At 59.6% G+C, this 18,185-nt stretch overlaps 1 protein-coding gene across 1 annotated transcript; it reads left to right on the top strand.

Annotated features, from left to right (window-relative positions):
- Positions 1 to 4,014: 4,014 nt before the first annotated feature.
- DDR1 (discoidin domain receptor tyrosine kinase 1) lies at positions 4,015 to 18,129 on the top strand. Its single transcript, NM_001076012.2, has 18 exons — positions 4,015 to 4,068; positions 6,819 to 6,945; positions 7,036 to 7,138; positions 7,351 to 7,579; positions 8,918 to 9,065; positions 9,330 to 9,431; positions 9,929 to 10,122; positions 10,334 to 10,580; positions 11,472 to 11,567; positions 11,689 to 11,840; positions 12,641 to 12,806; positions 13,574 to 13,684; positions 14,729 to 14,973; positions 15,132 to 15,259; positions 15,429 to 15,644; positions 16,093 to 16,327; positions 16,874 to 17,023; positions 17,136 to 18,129. Exons 2-18 carry the CDS (start codon positions 6,861 to 6,863, stop codon positions 17,274 to 17,276), a joined length of 2,748 nt encoding a protein of 915 aa, NP_001069480.2. The 5' UTR covers positions 4,015 to 4,068; positions 6,819 to 6,860; the 3' UTR covers positions 17,277 to 18,129.
- Positions 18,130 to 18,185: the final 56 nt, after the last annotated feature.

The raw sequence follows: 18,185 nt of genomic DNA, 5'->3' as shown, positions 1-18,185 counted from the left end.
AGGGCCTGGGTGCTTCTTACGCTTTGGTGTAACTGGTGGGGGACACTCACCGTATAATACTTTGGGGGTAGCCAACTAGGATGCTGGTATTCTCGTTCTCCCCAGAAGGGAAGAGAGAATTCCTGAGGGAAGGAAATGAATTGCTAGGGACCCAGGAGGCGGCCTTGGATGGACCACTGTTAATCTCTTCTCGCACCTCCTGTCTGTCTGTCTGTCTTGCCTGGATTCTCCCCTTCAGCAGGACGTATGCCTGTTGCCTAAGCTCTCAGCCTCAGGCTGCCGTGGCTGCTTTCTCCCTCGCTGCCTCGTGGCCTCCCTTCGCCTCCCTTTGTCTGGGGTCTTTGTCTGTGGTCCCTGCGGTCCACAGTCCTCGGCCTCCCCTCCCTTTCTCCCCGGCCTGGCTGCTCCCTCCCTCTCTGCGGGGGCCGGGAGGCTCGGCGAGGGGAGCGGGCTGGGTTGCCATGGTCACATCGAAGCCTGCCGCAGCTGGCCCGGGCAGCTGCTCCTGGGGCTCCGGATGGGCGGACAAAGCCAGGCGGCCTTGGCAGCCCCAGAGCCGGAACCCCAAAGCCCTGAGGCAGGGGGGGACTGCGACCCAGGAGAACCCTGAGCTGGAGGTGAGAGGGAGGAAGCCAGAGCCCAACCGGGAGGGCAGGAGTGGGGACTGGCGCTGGGCCCTCCCTTCTCAGGGAGGGACCGGGCAGTCCAGGCTGGAGGTGTAGTGGGAGGAGGGGAGTGCGGCCGAACCCACGGGGTGGGGAGGAGGGAAAGGATGGAGAACAGAGTTGGGGCCGAGGTGTGGCAGATGGGCTAGGGCTAGGCTGTTTCCAAGGGGAGTTCTGGGACCCTCGTGCCCTGACACCCAGAGGCAGATTCACTTCAACCTTTGGAATTGGGGCCCCTGAGCCCCTGGTCTGTCCCTTAGTTTTCCCTTTCCATTTCAGCCCCTTACTCTTCTCTTCTCCCAGGTCCCTTCCTTTCAATCCCTATCTTTCCATCTTCCTCTTCTCCCATCTCTGGGTTCCAGCCGCCTTTTTTCCCCTTGGTGTATCTGCTCCCCTTTTGAGGCCCCCTCTTTTCTCTGTCCTCCTCTCTGAGCATCCCTCTCACCCTTTCCTGCCTCCGCTCCAGTTCTCTCGCTTGCCCAGCCCTTCTCCCCAAATTCCGGTCTTGGTCTTCCCATCTTCTGCTATGCACCCTCTGTCTTCATTCTCCCTTTCCTCTCTCTGATCCCCAGTTCCCCTCTACCACAGCCTAGGTTATCCCCTGCTCTCAGAGTTCTCTCACTGTGGCCTCATCTCTCTCCATCCCCTAGGCTGCCCACAGCTGAGCTCTGTCTCATCTTTCTCCCTGTGCTACATCATCTCTTCCTCCTCCTCTCGGGCCTCAGTTTCCCAAGTGGACTTGCTGGCATCAAGCTCTCACACCCGGGGCCTTCTCCACCCCCTCACCCTGCCTCCCACCCCCCAGAGGATTCTCGCTCTCCCCAGCTGCTGACCCAGCCTGCTTGTCCCAGAGGCAGCTGCCTCTCCCAGGAAGGGGACAGCGACTTGTGTGGAGGGCCCATCCTGTCTCTCACTGGTCCTGCTGGGCTTCCCTGTAGTGGCCCGGTGGTCTTCAGGCCAGAGCTGCTCTCTCCTACGTGCTTCTCCTCACATTTTCCCCAGCTGTTCCTCCGCTTTCCTGGGCAGCAGGAGGCCATTGGCTTGAAGGGGAGGGAAGCCCAGAATGGAAGGATGGAGGGAGGAGGGTTAGAGGGTCCTCTGGGGGCTCAGGAGGACATGGGGGCCTACTGGAGTTGGGAGTGATTCAGGAGACGTGGGCGGGCTCTGGGGACCACCGACGGCTGTGCGGATACACTAGGTGTGTGGATACACTCGGTCTTGGGTACTACTCTGGGGGCCTGGATGGCAGGGACTTCCCTCTCTGGCCCCTGAGAGTCTCGGCTCAGAGCCTTGCATTCCAGCCGGCTCCAGCCCCCTCTCCGCTGTCACTTGACTCCACTGGGCCCCAGTCCCGCATCCCTCCCACTCCTTTAGCTCTGGGCTGGGATGAGGTGGGCATCACCAACTAGGAATGTCTCCTGGGGGACAAGAGGGAGCAAGGGTTTCAGGAGTCTATGGTTTCTTTGACTCTCTGCAGTGGACTCCTCGGTCTGGCACCGCCATGCCACGTGGCCAGGGTCAGCGTGCGCCTGGGGTGTGGAATGTCCCACTGGGGTGTGAGGGCTGTGGCTCCTTCCCTGAGGGATCTGGCGGCAGTTCAGCCCGGCTGCCCGCCCGGGGCTTCCCGGGAGCAACAGCCCCGGGAAGGAGGGGCCGAGAGTCCACCCAGGTGAGGTTACCCGGGAAACCTTGGCCCCACCCCCGGCGGGCCCCACCCCCGGCCCTGCCTCTCCGGGCCCAGATTCCCCTGCGGCCGACTCCGGAGGGGGAAAGTACGCCGGGGAAACCTGGGGCTTTGGTGGGAGGGGACGGAGAGACAATTCTACGGGGCTGTTTGTTAGTGAGTCCCTTAGCAGTTGGGGTTCCCGAAGGTTTGTGGGTTGACCCGGGGTTGCAGTACGTGCCCATGTGTGCCTTCGCCTCTCCCAAGGGCCCATCTCTTCCTGGTAGTGCCCTTGTGTACTTATCCGGGACGTCGTGTTTCTTTCTTGGGACTGTTGTCTGGGTCTGCACGTAGGGTGAGTTTCTATCTACCTGCTGTGAGGTGCAATGGGGCAGAGATCTGCAGTGGCGTGAAGCCCCACCCTACCCTGCAGGTGATTGGCAGGTGTGGGGTGTGGAGAGAGGTGGTGGGCCCCTGGTAGCCCCTGAATGGGGTGGAACACCTCCCCGCACAGCTCTTGTGTCCTGCCCACCTCACCCAGCAGCTCTCTGCTCTTTCTCTCACACTGGATCTGTTTACTCGTCTCTTGGCACCCAACTTCTCTATACCGCTCCTTTTTGACTGTGTGATTTTCTCTTTGCCTTTCTGTCCTCCTCCTCACCCCCGCCGCTCACCTGTCCAGGCCTGTCCTTGCCAGCGATCAGACCTTCCGACCCCACCAGGGTCAGAGCTGCCTGGGCCTGAGGGGGCCCTGCCCTGAGGAGGACGCCGAGGCTTTGAGCAGGTAGCCAGGGGAACCAGGGCCTCGGAGTCTGGACGCTAAGGTCCTTGAGAGAGACTGGGAAGGGCCTTGCTGGCTTATGGCGGGGAACTGGAGGGTGGAAGTCGAGGAAGGGGCTGGGAGAGGAGGAGCCAGCCCTCAGGCTGGGCTGGGTGTAGAGGACCGGAGACTCAGAGCAGTCAGAGAGAAGCCGAGCCTGGTGATGTGAAAAGAGTAGGTCTAGGAGGCCGGGTTGGACAGGTGAGCCCCGCTCCCTTCCCCCATTCAAACTCCGGCGCAGCGCCGGGCCTGTGGGAACGCGCTCCTTCCCTGTGCCCTGGGGCTGCTCCCCTTCACCTCCCTCTCTAGGAACTGAGCCCAGAAAAGGGGGGTGGGTGGGTGGAACGGGGGGCCATCCCGTCGTGGGGGCAGGGAGAGAGGGAGGCCCTGAGCGGTCCACAGCTGGCCCTCGCTGCGGCGATCCTCCTTTGTGGGGCTCCGGGGGGTGGGCCATGGGCGGGTGGAGAGGGGTGGGCGAGCCGAGCTGGTTACCTGGGGGAGGCCGCGGCGCGCGGGGGAATGCGGGTGGGCGTGGCGGGGTGGAGGGGAGCGCGGGGCCCGGAGGGCGGCGCCGGGCGTGGGAGCGGCAGGCGGGGACGGTCCGGCCCGGGCGGGGGAAGGGAGGGCCGCGGCCCGGGCGCGCGGAGAGCCGGCGGAGCGGGGGAGCGGGGAGGGGGAGGCGGCGCCTGGGCTCGAGCCGCCCCAGCCCTGGCTCCTCTCCCCGGAACAGGCCCCCGACAGCTGCTCGCGGGAGCCGCCTCCCGACACCCGAGCCCCGCCGGCGCCTCGCGCTCCCGGCTCTTGGCTCCCTCCGCCTCCCCCTCCCCGCGCCCCGCCGCCGCCGCCGCCGCCGCCGCCGCCGCCGAGGAGGCCCCGCTTCGGGGTCGGACGCCCGGGTCTGCGGCGAAGAGCGATGAGAGGTAGGGAGAGCGGCGGGAGGACCCCGGCGGGGTGGAGGGGCGAGGGCGGCGGCCCGGGACTCCGGGGGCGTACGGTGGCCCAAGGATGAGGGCCTGGGCGGGAGGCAGGACGTTCCCGGGCTGGACTTGGTTGTCCAGCGTTGCTAAGTCAGTCCCTGCCCGCCTCCCCAGCGCTCTGGCTTACTGCTCGGAAAATGCGGGCGGGGGGCCGGGGGAGTGGGGGGACCCCTGACCTCCTAGAAAGTGTGTTCCAGTCTTGAGGAAGGACCCCCTAACTCAGTCTGGAAGGAACTGCACCCCAGGAAAACAGGTGTTCATATGTTCCCCCCGCCCCCCATCATCTCCCAACTTCCTGGAGAAGTGGGCCTGTCCTCCCACTGGGCCAGTCTCTGCGGGCATCTACTCACTGTTAAGCCTGCTCACCCAGCCAGCTCCCAGTTGGGCAGCCTGGCCTCAGGCCAGCAGAGAGAGGGCCTGACACCCTAACCTGCCAGCGACAGGCGCTCATTCAGGCTGGATGGTCAGCTGGTTCTGCCAGGAGATACTGTCATTGCCCAGTGAGCACCATCCTCAGTGTCCCTCCCCTACTCCCTCCTCTCCAGCCTTCACCCTACAGGTCCCCTGCTGGTGGACATTCCTTTCCAGCACCTCCACCCCCAGCCAGACTCACTGTTGCTTTTGGCACATAGGTGTGCCCAGAATTGAGTGGTACAGTGGAGACAGGTGAAAGCTGAGCCTATGGGAAAGCAGAGAAATGGCTTTTCTTATCGTCACTCCAGCCACCCAAGTTTCCTTCTGTTCCCCACTCTCTTGACTTCCTTATGGTCACCTTGAGTATTAGTGGGTGGGCTGCAGTTCACTTGGGATCCTGTGCCCGGGGACCCGAGTGTGTGTGTCTCACACTGTCCTCTGATCATAGGAACATGTCTATCATGTCAGGTTCACAGGTGTCGGAGGATGGCTAGTCACTAAGTGGACTTGAAAGAATGCAGAGGTGTGGATGGAGCTGATGTGTGCACAAGTGTCTGTATTTGCCCCGGGTTGGGGCGATGTCTATGTATGTAATGGATTTATGAGACTCTCTGGAAGTCTGTGAGACAGAGGTTTGTGTATGTGTGTGCGTGTACCCTACATCTAACCCCAGTGTTTACATCTGGCTCTCTAAGTTTGAGTGACCACGTGTGTATGTGTGTGTGTGTGTGTGTACAGAGCTCTGTGGGTGTTGTCTGGAGTCGGGGTTGGGGGTTGGGAGAAGAGGGTGATGGGCTTGCAGCAGAGTGTTCCAGCCCCTGACTTGTAATTGGTTGTGATGGGGTTGGGAAAGGTCTTCTGGGCCTGTCCTTGGTGCTTCTGACCCAGTGGAGAGAAGTGGGGTGACAGGGTGTCAGAGAACAGATTGCCCCAGACGCCTCTGTGCATTTCTCCGCTTGGCTCTGTGCCCTGCGCTTCGAAGCCTGCTCTGTTTACCTCTTGCTTTGTGTTTCTCGCCCTGTCTCCCCCTGCCTTCTTTCCTCTGCCTGTCTTTGTATCTCTGCCCCAGGCTCCTCTTGCTTGCTCCGTCTGGCTGCGATGACTCATCTGGGGTAGGCATGAAGGTTACTCAGGGGAACAAGGGCCCCGCTGTTCCCTGGGGAGGTGGGGGGTGGAGAGCAGCACCCAGGAACGCCAGGCTGCCTGCCTGGGGCTCCGGCAGTCTGCTCTGGGTGTTGGCTCCCTGACCCCCAAGGGACCAGGTGTGATGCTTCTGGTTCCAGCTCTCTTTTGATAGCTGGGTCCCCCCACAACTCAGTAGCCCCTCAGCTGCTGCTGCAGCAGAGCTGTGGGGGTCTCAGCTGCCTCTTACATTCCTGCCCTAGAGCATTGTGGGAGCAGCTGGAGGAGGACAAAGGGATGGGGGAGTGTCCCCCCACTCCTCCAACCTCCTGGGGTGACCTGGCTTCCCTGTCTTTAGAACCGCCCTCATCTCCAAGGCAACTCAGCCTTTCCCTCTGCCCTGGGCTCTTCCTTCTGAGGCAGCCCTCTTCAGAAACTGGAACTGGGGGAATAGGATGTCAAGATCTTAGGAAGGGAAGGCAGAGCAGGCAGAGGGGACCTGATGGCAGAGAGGGTAAAGGTAGGAGGGGTGGTACTAGGAGTCCCAAAGAATTCCACAGCCTGGAGAACTGAGTGCTGACCTCTGCTGGGAAGAAGACAGGTCAAGATAATTTGGTCTGGCTCTGGGCCTGGGACTGAGGCTGGGGAGGGTAGGTACCTGGGTTCATAAGGAATTGTAGTTGAAATGGTTTTCAGGGGTGGGGTGGGGCAAGCTGCCTGGGGCCCAGTGAGGAAGACCCAGGATTCTTGAGCTGTAACAGGCACAGGTCACCTGGGGATTGCATTAAAATGCAGATTCTGATTGTGTGGGTCTGAGAGTCTGCATTTCGCCAAGCACCCAGGTGTTGCTGAAGCTGCTGGGTCAGGGGCCAGCATGGCTGTGGCGGGCACTGCGATCGGGAAGTGCTGGGGTCCCCCACTTGTTTGAGAATTCTGGTCTCCTAAGTGGGGAGGGAAACCAGCGTTTAGCTCTGTGTCTGGCACATGGGGAGCATTCTAAAAATACCGCTGATGCTGTTAAACAGCGACTGTTGTGGTCATTTTGCTCCAGTTATCCCCAGAGCAATCCATTCTGTCTCTCCCATGCTGTTGGCCGTGAGCCAGTCTCCCTGATTGCCCTTACACTAACCTTCCCCCCACCCTTATGTCCCTTGCAGAGATGCTGCCCCCGCCCCCATAGGCCCAAGGGATCTGGAGCAATGGGACCAGGGGCCCTTTCATTTCTACTGCTGCTGCTCTTGGTGGCAACTGGAGATGCTGACATGAAGGGACATTTTGACCCTGGTGAGGAGACTGGCTGTTGGGTCCCTGATGGATGGGGCTTGGGAGACTGAGTCGGTGGCCTTGACCCTCCATATGCCTGTGTTCACCCAGCCAAGTGCCGCTATGCCCTGGGCATGCAGGACCGGACCATCCCAGATGGTGACATCTCTGCCTCCAGCTCCTGGTCAGACTCCACCGCCGCTCGCCACAGCAGGTACCTAGCACACCTGGGGCTGTCCCAGAGGGCAACCCCTGGGGCTGCTGCTTGTGCTTCCAGCCCTCTGACCAAGTCAAGAGGCTTCTGAGAGGGCCAATGCCAATGGCAACCCCCCGGCCCAGTTTCAAGTGTCTGGGTGGGGATTAAATACTGGAGACAGAGGCAGACCTAGGGCCAGGTATCCCCTGTGACCTCCTGCCCCCTCCCAGGCTTGAAAGCAGCGACGGAGATGGCGCCTGGTGCCCTGCAGGGCCGGTGTTCCCCAAGGAGGAGGAATACCTCCAGGTGGACCTGCGGCGGCTGCACCTGGTGGCACTGGTAGGCACCCAGGGACGGCACGCAGGGGGCCTGGGCAAGGAGTTCTCTCCCAGCTACCGACTGCGTTACTCCCGGGACGGCCACCGCTGGATGGACTGGAGGGACCGCTGGGGCCAGGAGGTGAGGCTGGGGGGATAGCCCCGGAAGTCTAGGTCCCCTCTGTGCCCCAGCTGTGTGCTGTACACTAATGACTCTGCAGTGTGTGCCCTCTCTAGCCTGGGCATCTCCCCTGAGCTCCATCAAGTGTTGCAAACCTGACCACTTCCCACCTAGATGTGTAATAGGCTTCTCAAACTTACCATAAACTTCTCAGGCTGAACTTGATCCCCATTCCCACCCCAAACCTCCTCCGCCTCCAGCATTCTCTAACTCAGGAAATGGTACCACTGTAAGCTAAGATGCTATCCCTGATTCCTCTATTCTTTCCACCTCCTACTTTAAAGCATCAGCAAGGCAAGTCTGTTCTGCCTCCATGATATTTCCTGAAATCTGCTCACTTCTTAGCACATCCATCTCTACTGCCCCAGGCCAGGCCCCACCATCCCCTGCTTAGACGAATGCAATAGTCTCCAAATGGCTCTCCTTGCTTCTTTCTTTCCTGAAGTCATCTCCACCTGGAGGCTACATCCAGGGTGCCTGAGAAAATGCCAAGCAGATGCCTCATGCCTGGCTCACTCCCTCTGCTGGCTTTCCTCCCCGCCAGCACAAAAGCTGAGCTCCCTCCTGGGTGCAGAAGCTCAGCCCAGGCTGGCTCTTGTCCACACCCCTTAGTCCTCTCCCTGTTCATACAGGCCATGCTGATTTTCTTGCTGTTCCTGGAACATTCTAGGGCTCACCCCACTGTCTCAAGATACCTTCACTTGCCAGTCTCTGTGCCTGGAAAGTTCTCTCTCCCCAGCTGTGCCCAGGCTTTCCTCCCTCCATTCAGTTCTCCCCCAAGATATCACCTCCTCAGAGCCTTTTTGGACTCCCCACCTCCTGCTGCCTCTTGCTTGTAGAGCTGCCTCTCCTCTTGGACTCTACAGGGGAGGGATGGATGCTCACCCCCTAGAGGCTGTGCCTGGCTGGTGCAGAGTAAGTGCTCAGCCAGTGGCTGCTGAGTGAACAGAGGGATTGGGGTGACGGAAGAGGGAAGCCAGAGCAGGGGTGCAGAGCTGCGAGGGCCTGGGTGGAATCCGGGCACAACAGGATGAGCAGAGCCAGGCAAGGAAGGGATGGGAGAGCTGACGCTGGAGGTCAGGACAGACGGTCAGGCTGGGAGGGGTGTCAGAGGGCTCTGCTGCAGCCCCTTGACTTATTGAAGGCCCGGCTGTACTCCACGGCCCCGGGTGCTTGGTGCCACCCTTTGTGGGTCTCTCTGTGACCACTATGGGCTGGGCCAGGAAGCCACTGGTGGCTGGGAAGTTAGATCTGATCTGGAGCCTTCTTCTCTCATCTATCCCATGTCCTGGCCCACAGGTGATCTTAGGTAATGAGGATCCTGGGGGAGTGGTGCTGAAGGACCTTGGGCCCCCCATGGTGGCCCGACTGGTTCGCTTCTATCCCCGGGCAGACCGGGTCATGAGCGTGTGTCTGCGGGTGGAGCTCTATGGCTGCCTCTGGAAGGGTGAGTGTTCAGACCCCAAGAATTCATTCCTGTCCTGCGGATGGGGGAGCGGGGACAGGGGAGCGAGGCGTCAAGGATCCTCTCTCCTGTTGGGAAGCTGTCCCTATGAGTGAGGAGGGGACAGGCAAGCATTGCCTCTGCCATGCCAGTGGCCTATGGCAGCACTTGAGAGAGGGGCCTGAAACCCACCCAAGCCTGACACAGGGGTGGGGGAGGGAGGCTAGAGGTTCTGTGCCCCTAACGCCCCTCCTACCCCCACCCCAGATGGACTCCTGTCTTACACGGCCCCTGTGGGGCAGACGATGTACTTATCTGAGGCCGTGCACCTCAATGACTCCACCTACGATGGATATACCACGCACACTGTTGGCGGGTGAAAGAAGCGGGCCCCGCAGGACACGGAGCCTGGGGTGGGAGGGTGGATGGGGTGGGTGGGGCAGGGGTGTGGTTAGCTGTCTGGGCAGGGAGAGGGCGGAACTGCAGAGAGGCATGGCTTGGGTGGGGCCTCCAGGGACAGGACCAGGATTGAGGGGTAGCAGGGTGACCACTAGCTCATGTGATACTTGGTGCGAATTAGGAAAAGGCGAAGACACTTAGCTCCATTGTAAATCGTCACAGTAAATACACACATTGTGGGTTGAGCGATGTCCCTTAGAGGCGGAGCCTTTGTGTAACATGTGACTGCAAGGTGCTCCACCCCACCCTCCTCCCCGGGTGTGGAGAAGAGAGAGCTGTGTGAGGCTGGGGCGAGGGTGAGGGGGTTGCTGGGCCAGGCTGGCCAGATCACTGGGAAGCAGGGCTGTAGAGCACGCAGACAGGTGACACTTTCTTCTCTTCCAACCTCTTCTTCCTCGGCCCCCTGCTTGCCAGGCTGCAGTACGGAGGGCTGGGCCAACTGGCAGATGGTGTGGTGGGGCTGGATGACTTTAGGAAGAGCCAGGAGCTACGGGTCTGGCCGGGCTACGACTATGTGGGCTGGAGCAACCACAGCTTCCCCAGTGGCTACGTGGAGATGGAGTTTGAGTTTGAGCGGCTGAGGGCCTTCCAGGCCATGCAGGTGGGTGCGGCCAGCTCCCAGGAAGGGCTCTGAGACCACGCTGGGTTCCCTGGGGTGCCCGCTTGGGCTCTCCTTGCCTGAGGGCCTTCCAGGCCATGCAGGTGGGCGCGGCCAGCTCCCAGGAAGGGCTCTGAGACCAGGCTGGGTGCCCCGGGGTGCTCGCTTGGGCTCTCCTGGCCTTGACCTTGTGTCCCTCCTCCCTTTCCCCCAGGTCCACTGCAACAACATGCACACGCTGGGAGCCCGCCTGCCTGGTGGGGTGGAGTGTCGCTTCAAGAGGGGCCCGGCCATGGCCTGGGAGGGGGAGCCCGTGCGCCATGCTCTGGGGGGCAGCCTGGGGGACCCCAGAGCCCGGACTGTGTCAGTGCCCCTGGGCGGCCGCATGGGCCGCTTCCTGCAATGCCGCTTTCTCTTTGCGGGGCCCTGGCTACTCTTCAGCGAAATCTCCTTCATTTCCGGTAAGCCCCTGGTCTCTGCCCAGTTCCAGGCCCCTGGGATTGCTAACCCGTAGTGACCCCAAATAGTCATTCTTGGCAGCAATGAGCCTTTCCAAGCAGGGCTGTGCTTAGTCACCCAGTCGAGTCTGACTCCTTGCGACCCCTTGGACTGTAGCCCACCAGGCTCCTCTGTCCATGGGATTCTCCAGGCAAGAACACTGGAGTGGGTTGCCATCTTCTTCTCTAGGGGATCTTCCCAACCAAGGGATTGAACCCAGCAGGGGGCCCTAACTAATTTGAACCCCTCTTCCCCATTTCTCCCTGCCTATCTCAGTCTTTCCTTTATGAGCTCCTCACTCTTGACTGATCGTGAGCAGTATGACTGTGGTTGTTAAAATATTGAAATATTCTGTGCTGTTTGAGAAGTAGCCTCTTCTCTGAGCCTCCTGAGCCCCACCCTGGGCTCCCCCTGAGTCCAGCTTCTCCCCACAATCCAGCAACTAAAAGGTTAACACCTACCACAGCCACAACCCTCCAGGATCCTATTCTACCACCCTTCCCAGTGGGTTGCTGCATACACTGAGTATTAGCCCCGCTGCCTGTTGTTTAGTTGTTCAGTCGTGTCTCTTTTGAGACCCCGTGGACTGCAGCCCAGCAGGCTCCTCTGTCCATGGGATTTCCTAGGCAAGAATACTGGAGTGGGTTGCCATTCCCTTCTCCAGTGGATCTTCCTGACCCAGGGATCAAACCCTGGTCTCCTGCATTGCAGGTAGATTCTTTACTGCTGAGCCACCAGGGAAGCCCTGCTCCTGCTTCTAACCAAACAGCAGATCATTCCTGGCTCTCGTGCATGTGTGCCTCCCTTTGGTTGCCCCCTTATCTGACTCCCTCTTTTTTCTCCCTTCTCCCTAGATGTTGTGAATGACTCCTCCCTGGCTTTGGGGGGCACCTTCCCACCAGCCCCCTGGTGGCCACCCGGCCCCCCTCCCACAAACTTCAGCAGCTTGGGTGAGCCGCCCTCGGACCCCCTTAAAGGCGTGTGGGTCCTGTGCCACCAGTCGTCCCTGGGGCCCCCGCAGCATGGGTGGGGGGTCTCCCATGGTCCTGACCCTTGTGCTCCCCCCGCCAGAGCTGGAGCCCAGGGGCCAGCAGCCTGTGGCCAAGGCCGAGGGGAGCCCGACCGCCATCCTCATTGGCTGCCTGGTGGCCATCATCCTGCTGCTGCTGCTCATCATTGCCCTCATGCTATGGCGGCTGCACTGGCGCCGGCTCCTCAGCAAGGTGGGCGATGGGGGGACGGGTGGGATGTGGGGGCAGAGAGTGGGGCTCCCGTGTTAGTTCGGGGTCCAGCAGGGACCACAGAGCGCAGTCGAATGAGAATAATTAGAGAGAGGCTTAGTAAGAAGCCCACATCAAGAGACTTGGGCAGGGGGTATGTAAATCAGAAGCAGTGCAGTTCCTAGGGCCTGCTCACCGCAGTGCTGCCCTCATCCCTGGGCCTGTGGGTGAGAGGAAGAGGCAGTGACGGGAACCCAGGAGGAATCTAGGAGGAGTGTGGACAGGGTGCCTGAGTCAGGCAATGGACATGGGTGCCGGGAGGCGGCTCACCTGGGTCCATCCCTTGGGGTGAGGCTGGGAGGCTAAACTCCCTGATCTCACTTCCTGCCTGTTCTCCAGACTCCTGCTGGGGACCCTCTCTGGCCAACCCAGACCCAGCCCGCTGATGTGGCCCACACATCAACCTCTTGGGGCAGAAGCCCAGTGGGAAAAGGTGGCGAGTGGAGCTAGAGGGGCGACTGGAAGAAGTGGGGCACACCACCACCCCTGCCCACATCTTCTGGGCGAGAGTCCAGTGGTGGTGATAACGCGTTAAAGTTGATAGTTATGAACTGGTAGGATTTGGGTTGGAACCACATTGTGGGACTTAAATGCACCGAAGCCTGTTTCTTTGCCGGTGAGATGGAGTAATAGTAGACACAATACAGGCCTGTAGTGAGGCCTGAAGGAGGGCACACGTGTAGAGCATTTAACAAACAGCTGAGCAGTAGCTGCGCTTAATGTTTCCTGTTCCCCACGACAAGGCCGAGCGTAGGGTATTAGAAGAGGAGCTGACGGTTCATCTCTCTGTCCCCGGGGATACCATCCTCATCAACAACCGCCCAGGCCCCCGAGAGCCACCCCCTTATCAGGAGCCACGGCCTCGTGGGAATCCACCCCACTCTGCTCCCAGTGTCCCCAACAGCTCGGGTAAGACCTGCCTTTTTCCAGTCCCACCTCCATCCTCTGCCTGTCTTCCTAGTGTGTCCTTTCCTCTCTCCTTTACCGTTCCTTTCTTTTCCTTTACCAAACTGTCTTTCCCAGTTTCAACTCATTTTTTTATTTCTGTGTCCCTGGTCCCAGCCCTCTACGTTACTCATGTCCCTAGCGTATAATTTCCCTTCGGAATTTCCCACAGTTCCTAGCGCTCTCATCCTGTTACTGTGTCTCCCACACACCCCACTCTCTTCTCTGTTGTGTCTTTTCATTGTGTCTTCCTGGCTCCTCTCCTCTCCTAGACTCACCATGTTCATTCTGTCCATCTATCTGTATTTATATATCCATTCTGTCATTTTTCCATCTGTTTGTCCATCGATCCATATATACTCATGCATCCATTTGTCCATCCATCATCCATTCATTAGCCATTCATCATCTGTTTGTTCTTTCATCATCTATCCATGCACTCACTCTCCATCCATCCACATACATTCATCCATCCATCTACCCGTCCATTCATCATCTATTCATCCATCCATCACCTATCCGTCCAGTTATCCAGCACCCTCCAGATCCTTGTTTTACACAGTCTCTCTCAGTACATTCGGTCTCATCAACCCTAGTCTTGCCCTGTTCTGTGTCTCCCTGTCTGTCTAGCCTTGAGTCTCATCCCTTCCCCTTGTCTCCCCCCGCCCGCCCTCTGTCTAGCCTTGAGTCTCACCCCTTCCCCGTGTTTCCCCCTCTCCTTCTCCCGACAGCGTTGCTGCTCTCCAATCCGGCCTACCGTCTCCTTCTGGCCACTTACGCCCGCCCCCCTCGAGGCCCGGGCCCCCCCACACCCGCCTGGGCCAAACCCACCAACACCCAGGGTAAGCCCCTCCACCCCTAGGCTCTGCCAGGCTCCTGGTACCTCTACTGGGGCAGGGAAAGTCCTCAGACCTTGCTCTCCCTCCTCTCCCGACTGTGGCCTCTTCTGCTCTCCTGAGCTCCCAAGGAAGAAGCTTTTATGCCCATAGTGCTGTTCTGCTGCTGCTTGGTCCTTTTTAAGGCCGTTCCCTTGAGCTGAGGAGTAGAAAGCTCCCTGGTTCTCAGCTTGGTTCCCCTCCTCCTGTTGCGCCCATCTCTTGAGCTCCCAGAGCCAGAGAGGAGGATGCTGCGGTGGCTCCAGGCTCTCTGTAATCCCCCCTTCACACTCCCCTCTCTAGAGCCGCAAGGAGGCCCTCTCCCCAATGTGTCCTCTCTCTGCTCCCGCCCCCGCCCTTCCGTCTGCTCCTCCTCTCCCCTGTGTTGCCTTCTTGTCGCCCCTTCCCCAGGGCTAAGCGGGGACAGCTCTGCTTCCTCTCCTGTCTGTAGATTCCATGTTGTGCGGGCTGGGAGGCACTGTTTTCTCCCTCCATGTGCCCCTGTCTCTCCTTGTCTCTGAGCTTGGTGTGTTGGGCCAGGGAGGGTTTGGGTAACCATGGCAGAGAGGATGAAAGGATGAAAGCAGGGGGTAGCCCAGCAACGTGAATGGCAGTGGCCGGTGGTGAGTGGGACAAGGGTTTGGAAACTGGAGAGTCACCAGATGGCTGGGACCATCCTTCTAGTGGTGGGTAGAGGAATTCCACTTTCAGCCAAGACTTTTTCATGGTCCTGGACTGTGCTAGGATCCCTAGAGAACATGAGTTCATGACCTTCTTTGCTTATCCATTTCCACTGCCTTGAAAGCTCTCTAGCAGCTCTTATCCCATGCCAGCACCTCCTCTGTTTTGAGGCTGCTGGGTGGAATACCAGGAGGTGGAGGGTAGGCCCCATCTCTCGCCCACCTGAGAGGCAGGGGATGGGGCCTCTGGGCGGCGGGGGATGTGGAGAACCTTGGCTCTCAGGGGCTGTTCTTGATGCCTCTTTCTGTCTTCTTTCCCTCACCCCTCCAGCCTGCAGTGGGGACTATATGGAGCCTGAGAAGCCAGGTGCCCCGCTTCTGCCCCCACCTCCCCAGAACAGCGTCCCCCATTATGCCGAGGCTGACATTGTCACCCTGCAGGGCGTCACCGGGGGCAACACCTATGCTGTGCCCGCGCTGCCCCCAGGGGCGGCTGGGGATGGGCCCCCCAGAGTGGATTTCCCTCGGTCGAGGCTCCGCTTCAAGGAGAAGCTTGGCGAGGGCCAGTTTGGGGAGGTAAGTAGGATTCCTTTCCAGCCGTCGGTAGTGGGGCTGCACGCCACAGCCAGGCCTCCCCTTGGCCAGCAGCCTGTCCTCCGTGGCTGTGTTGTTCCAGTTGGCCCTGTCACCTTGGTGAAGCTCGAGGCTCCTAGCAAATCGCCTTCTTCCTCTAGGTGCACCTGTGTGAGGTAGAGAGCCCTCAGGATCTAGTCAGTCTTGACTTCCCCCTCAGTGTGCGCAAGGGACACCCTTTGTTGGTAGCAGTCAAGATCCTACGGTCAGATGCCACCAAGAATGCCAGGTGAGGACCAGGGATGGCGTCTGGAAGGTGAAGAGTGAGAAGTGATTGAGAGAAACGTGGAAGAGTGGGGAGAGTGGCTAGGGGCTAGTGAGCAGGGGTGCAGGGGTGCTAGATTAGAAACTGCAGGGCAGCCCCTCGGTGACCTGCCACCTTCTCCCTGCTTCTCCAGGAATGACTTCCTGAAGGAGGTGAAGATCATGTCGAGGCTGAAGGACCCAAACATCATCCGGCTGCTGGGTGTGTGTGTGCAGGACGACCCGCTCTGCATGATAACCGATTACATGGAGAACGGCGACCTCAACCAGTTCCTCAGTGCCCACCAGCTAGAGGACAAGGCGACGGAGGGGCCCGGGGATGGGGAGGCGGCCCAGGGGCCCACCATCAGGTACACACACAAGGGGGTCTCACCTGCTCCCCTCGCCCCAGCTTAGAGGGAAAGGGGAAGCACGGGGTGGGCAGACAGGCAAGGTTCCAGGAGGGGGCCTGGGATGAGACACACGTGGCCGTGTTCATCTGGAACTCGAGGGGCAGGAAGGCCGGAGATGACGACAGTGAGGGTGGTGCAGGTCAGGAACTGCCCTGTGCTCTCTCTCCCTCACTCTCTCTCTGCCCCTGAGTGTAGACGGGAGCATAATAAACATGGTATCTCTTTGGGGTCAGATGAGCGTAGAGAAAGGTTGAGTGGGCCTCCACCTGGACTTTCCATCTCTGCCCCAGGAAGAGGGAGAACCCAGTCCTGGGAAGCGGGCTCTCCTTCATCTCCCAGCAATCTGTGAGGTGGGCACGGGTCTAGGGCTGCCCCATGACCCTCTGTTGTCGGCTCCCGTACCCAGCTACCCGATGCTGCTGCACGTGGCGGCCCAGATCGCCTCGGGCATGCGCTATCTGGCCACACTCAACTTTGTGCATCGGGACTTGGCCACGAGGAACTGCCTGGTTGGGGAAAATTTCACCATCAAAATCGCCGACTTTGGCATGAGCCGGAACCTCTACGCTGGGGACTATTACCGCGTGCAGGGCCGGGCGGTGCTGCCCATCCGGTGGATGGCCTGGGAGTGCATCCTTATGGTGAGAGGCCCTTACAGAGGTGGGCAGGGAGGGGAGGCTGGGGCAGCACTGACTGCCACTCGGAGCCCTGGGATCTCATTCAGTCACCTGCCTTCCCTGGACTGCAGTCTTCCTCATCACTAAAGTGAAAGTTTGGGCTAATGTTCTACAAGGTCTCAAGGGACTTGAGGAAGAGGGAGTTATGGTGTGATGGGGAGCAGTCCAGGAGCCAAGATCGAGTATGAGTGATGGAGTCAGGGTAGCAGAGAGAAAGGAAGATAAAGAAGCTAGAGACAGATTGGGAATCAGGACCAGAAAATGGAAAGAAAGATGGATAGAAACGGGAAGAGGTGAGGCGAGGACTAGAGCAGCAGAAGGAAGGCAGAGCCAGAGGAGAGGAGTGGGCTTTGTGGGAAAGAGGGCCAGCTAAGGAGGGTGGAGTGTCGGCGGGGGGGGAGTGAGTGGGGTGGGTGGTGATGCTGAGTGGACAGGGTCCCAGTGGGGAGAGGAGGAGGGTCTCTGTCATCTGATGGCTTTCTCTGCCTCTGTTGCCTTACCACACACCAGGGGAAGTTCACAACCGCCAGTGACGTGTGGGCCTTTGGGGTCACCTTATGGGAGGTGCTGATGCTCTGCAGGGCCCAGCCCTTTGGACAGCTCACTGATGAGCAAGTCATCGAGAATGCAGGGGAGTTCTTCCGGGACCAGGGCCGGCAGGTGAGAGCAGAGGGGAGGGAAGATGGGTCCGAGGGGCCAGAAGGGCCAGAGCCTGTCATCTTAGGGACTAAAGACCATTTGCCTGCCTTTCATCCATGCTGCCACAATGCAGGTGTACCTGTCCCGGCCCCCGGCCTGCCCGCTGAGCCTGTATGAGCTGATGCTCCGGTGCTGGAGCCGGGAGCCTGAGCAGCGACCACCCTTTTCCCAGTTGCATCGGTTCCTGGCAGAAGATGCGGTCAACACAGTGTGACTCACAACACCCAGCCGCCCCCATCCGGGGGATTCAGGGGAGGCTAGTGGCACTAAACAAGAGGAGCTTACGGCACCCCCACTCCATTCTCCCTCCTGACCTCCCTTCACCTCTGAGAGGCAGTGTGGCTGAAGGTGGGCTGGGCCTGCCAGGGAGCTGATGCCCTCCCTTCCCCGGACACGCTCTCATGCCTCCTTCCTGCTCCTCTCCTAGAAGCCCCTGCCGCCCACCCAGCTGGCCCTGTGGATGGGATCCTCTCTGACCTCCTTGAGCCATCCCTTGGGGAGGCTGGGAGAAGATATAGGGCAGACACTGGACCTGGCCCACTGGCGCACCTGGGCCCCACTGGACAACACTGGTACCTGGAGAGAAGGCTGCTGCCCCCAGCCTCTCTCTTTCCGTCACACACTGGACCCCACTGGCTGAGAATTTGGGAAGTGAGGAGGACAAGAAAGGGAGAAGGGGGTTCCCTTGTATCTCCTCCTGGAATTGCCCTCAGCTTTGGCCTTTCCCTCCTCCATCCTCTGAAACACTGGACTTGGGGGTGATCCCTACCCCCACCCTTCTGCCTCCCCACCTCCCACCTGCCGTGTTGTAGCTAGAACTTCTCCAAGCCTGTATGTTTCTGTGGAATAAGTATTGGGATTAGCGGGGAAACAGAGAGCAACGGCCTGTGGCCCTGGGGTTGGACATCTCTATCGTAGCTGCCACATTGGTTTTTCTATAATCACTTGGGGTTTGTACATTTTGGGGGGGGAGAGACACAGATTTTTACACTAATATATGGATCTAGCTCAATGCTATTTTAATCCCCTGCACTAGGCAGGTAATAATAAAGGTTGAGTTTTCCACAGCTGCGAGTGGGCTTCTTGGGGTTTTGTCAAAATTTGCCTCCCGCTCCCCCACAAC

Source organism: Bos taurus, chromosome 23 (assembly GCF_002263795.3).
Source record: "Bos taurus isolate L1 Dominette 01449 registration number 42190680 breed Hereford chromosome 23, ARS-UCD2.0, whole genome shotgun sequence".
Taxonomy (NCBI): domain Eukaryota; kingdom Metazoa; phylum Chordata; class Mammalia; order Artiodactyla; family Bovidae; genus Bos; species Bos taurus.
Note: the sequence above shows the minus strand (reverse complement) of the source record. Positions and strands in the feature narration are given on the sequence as shown.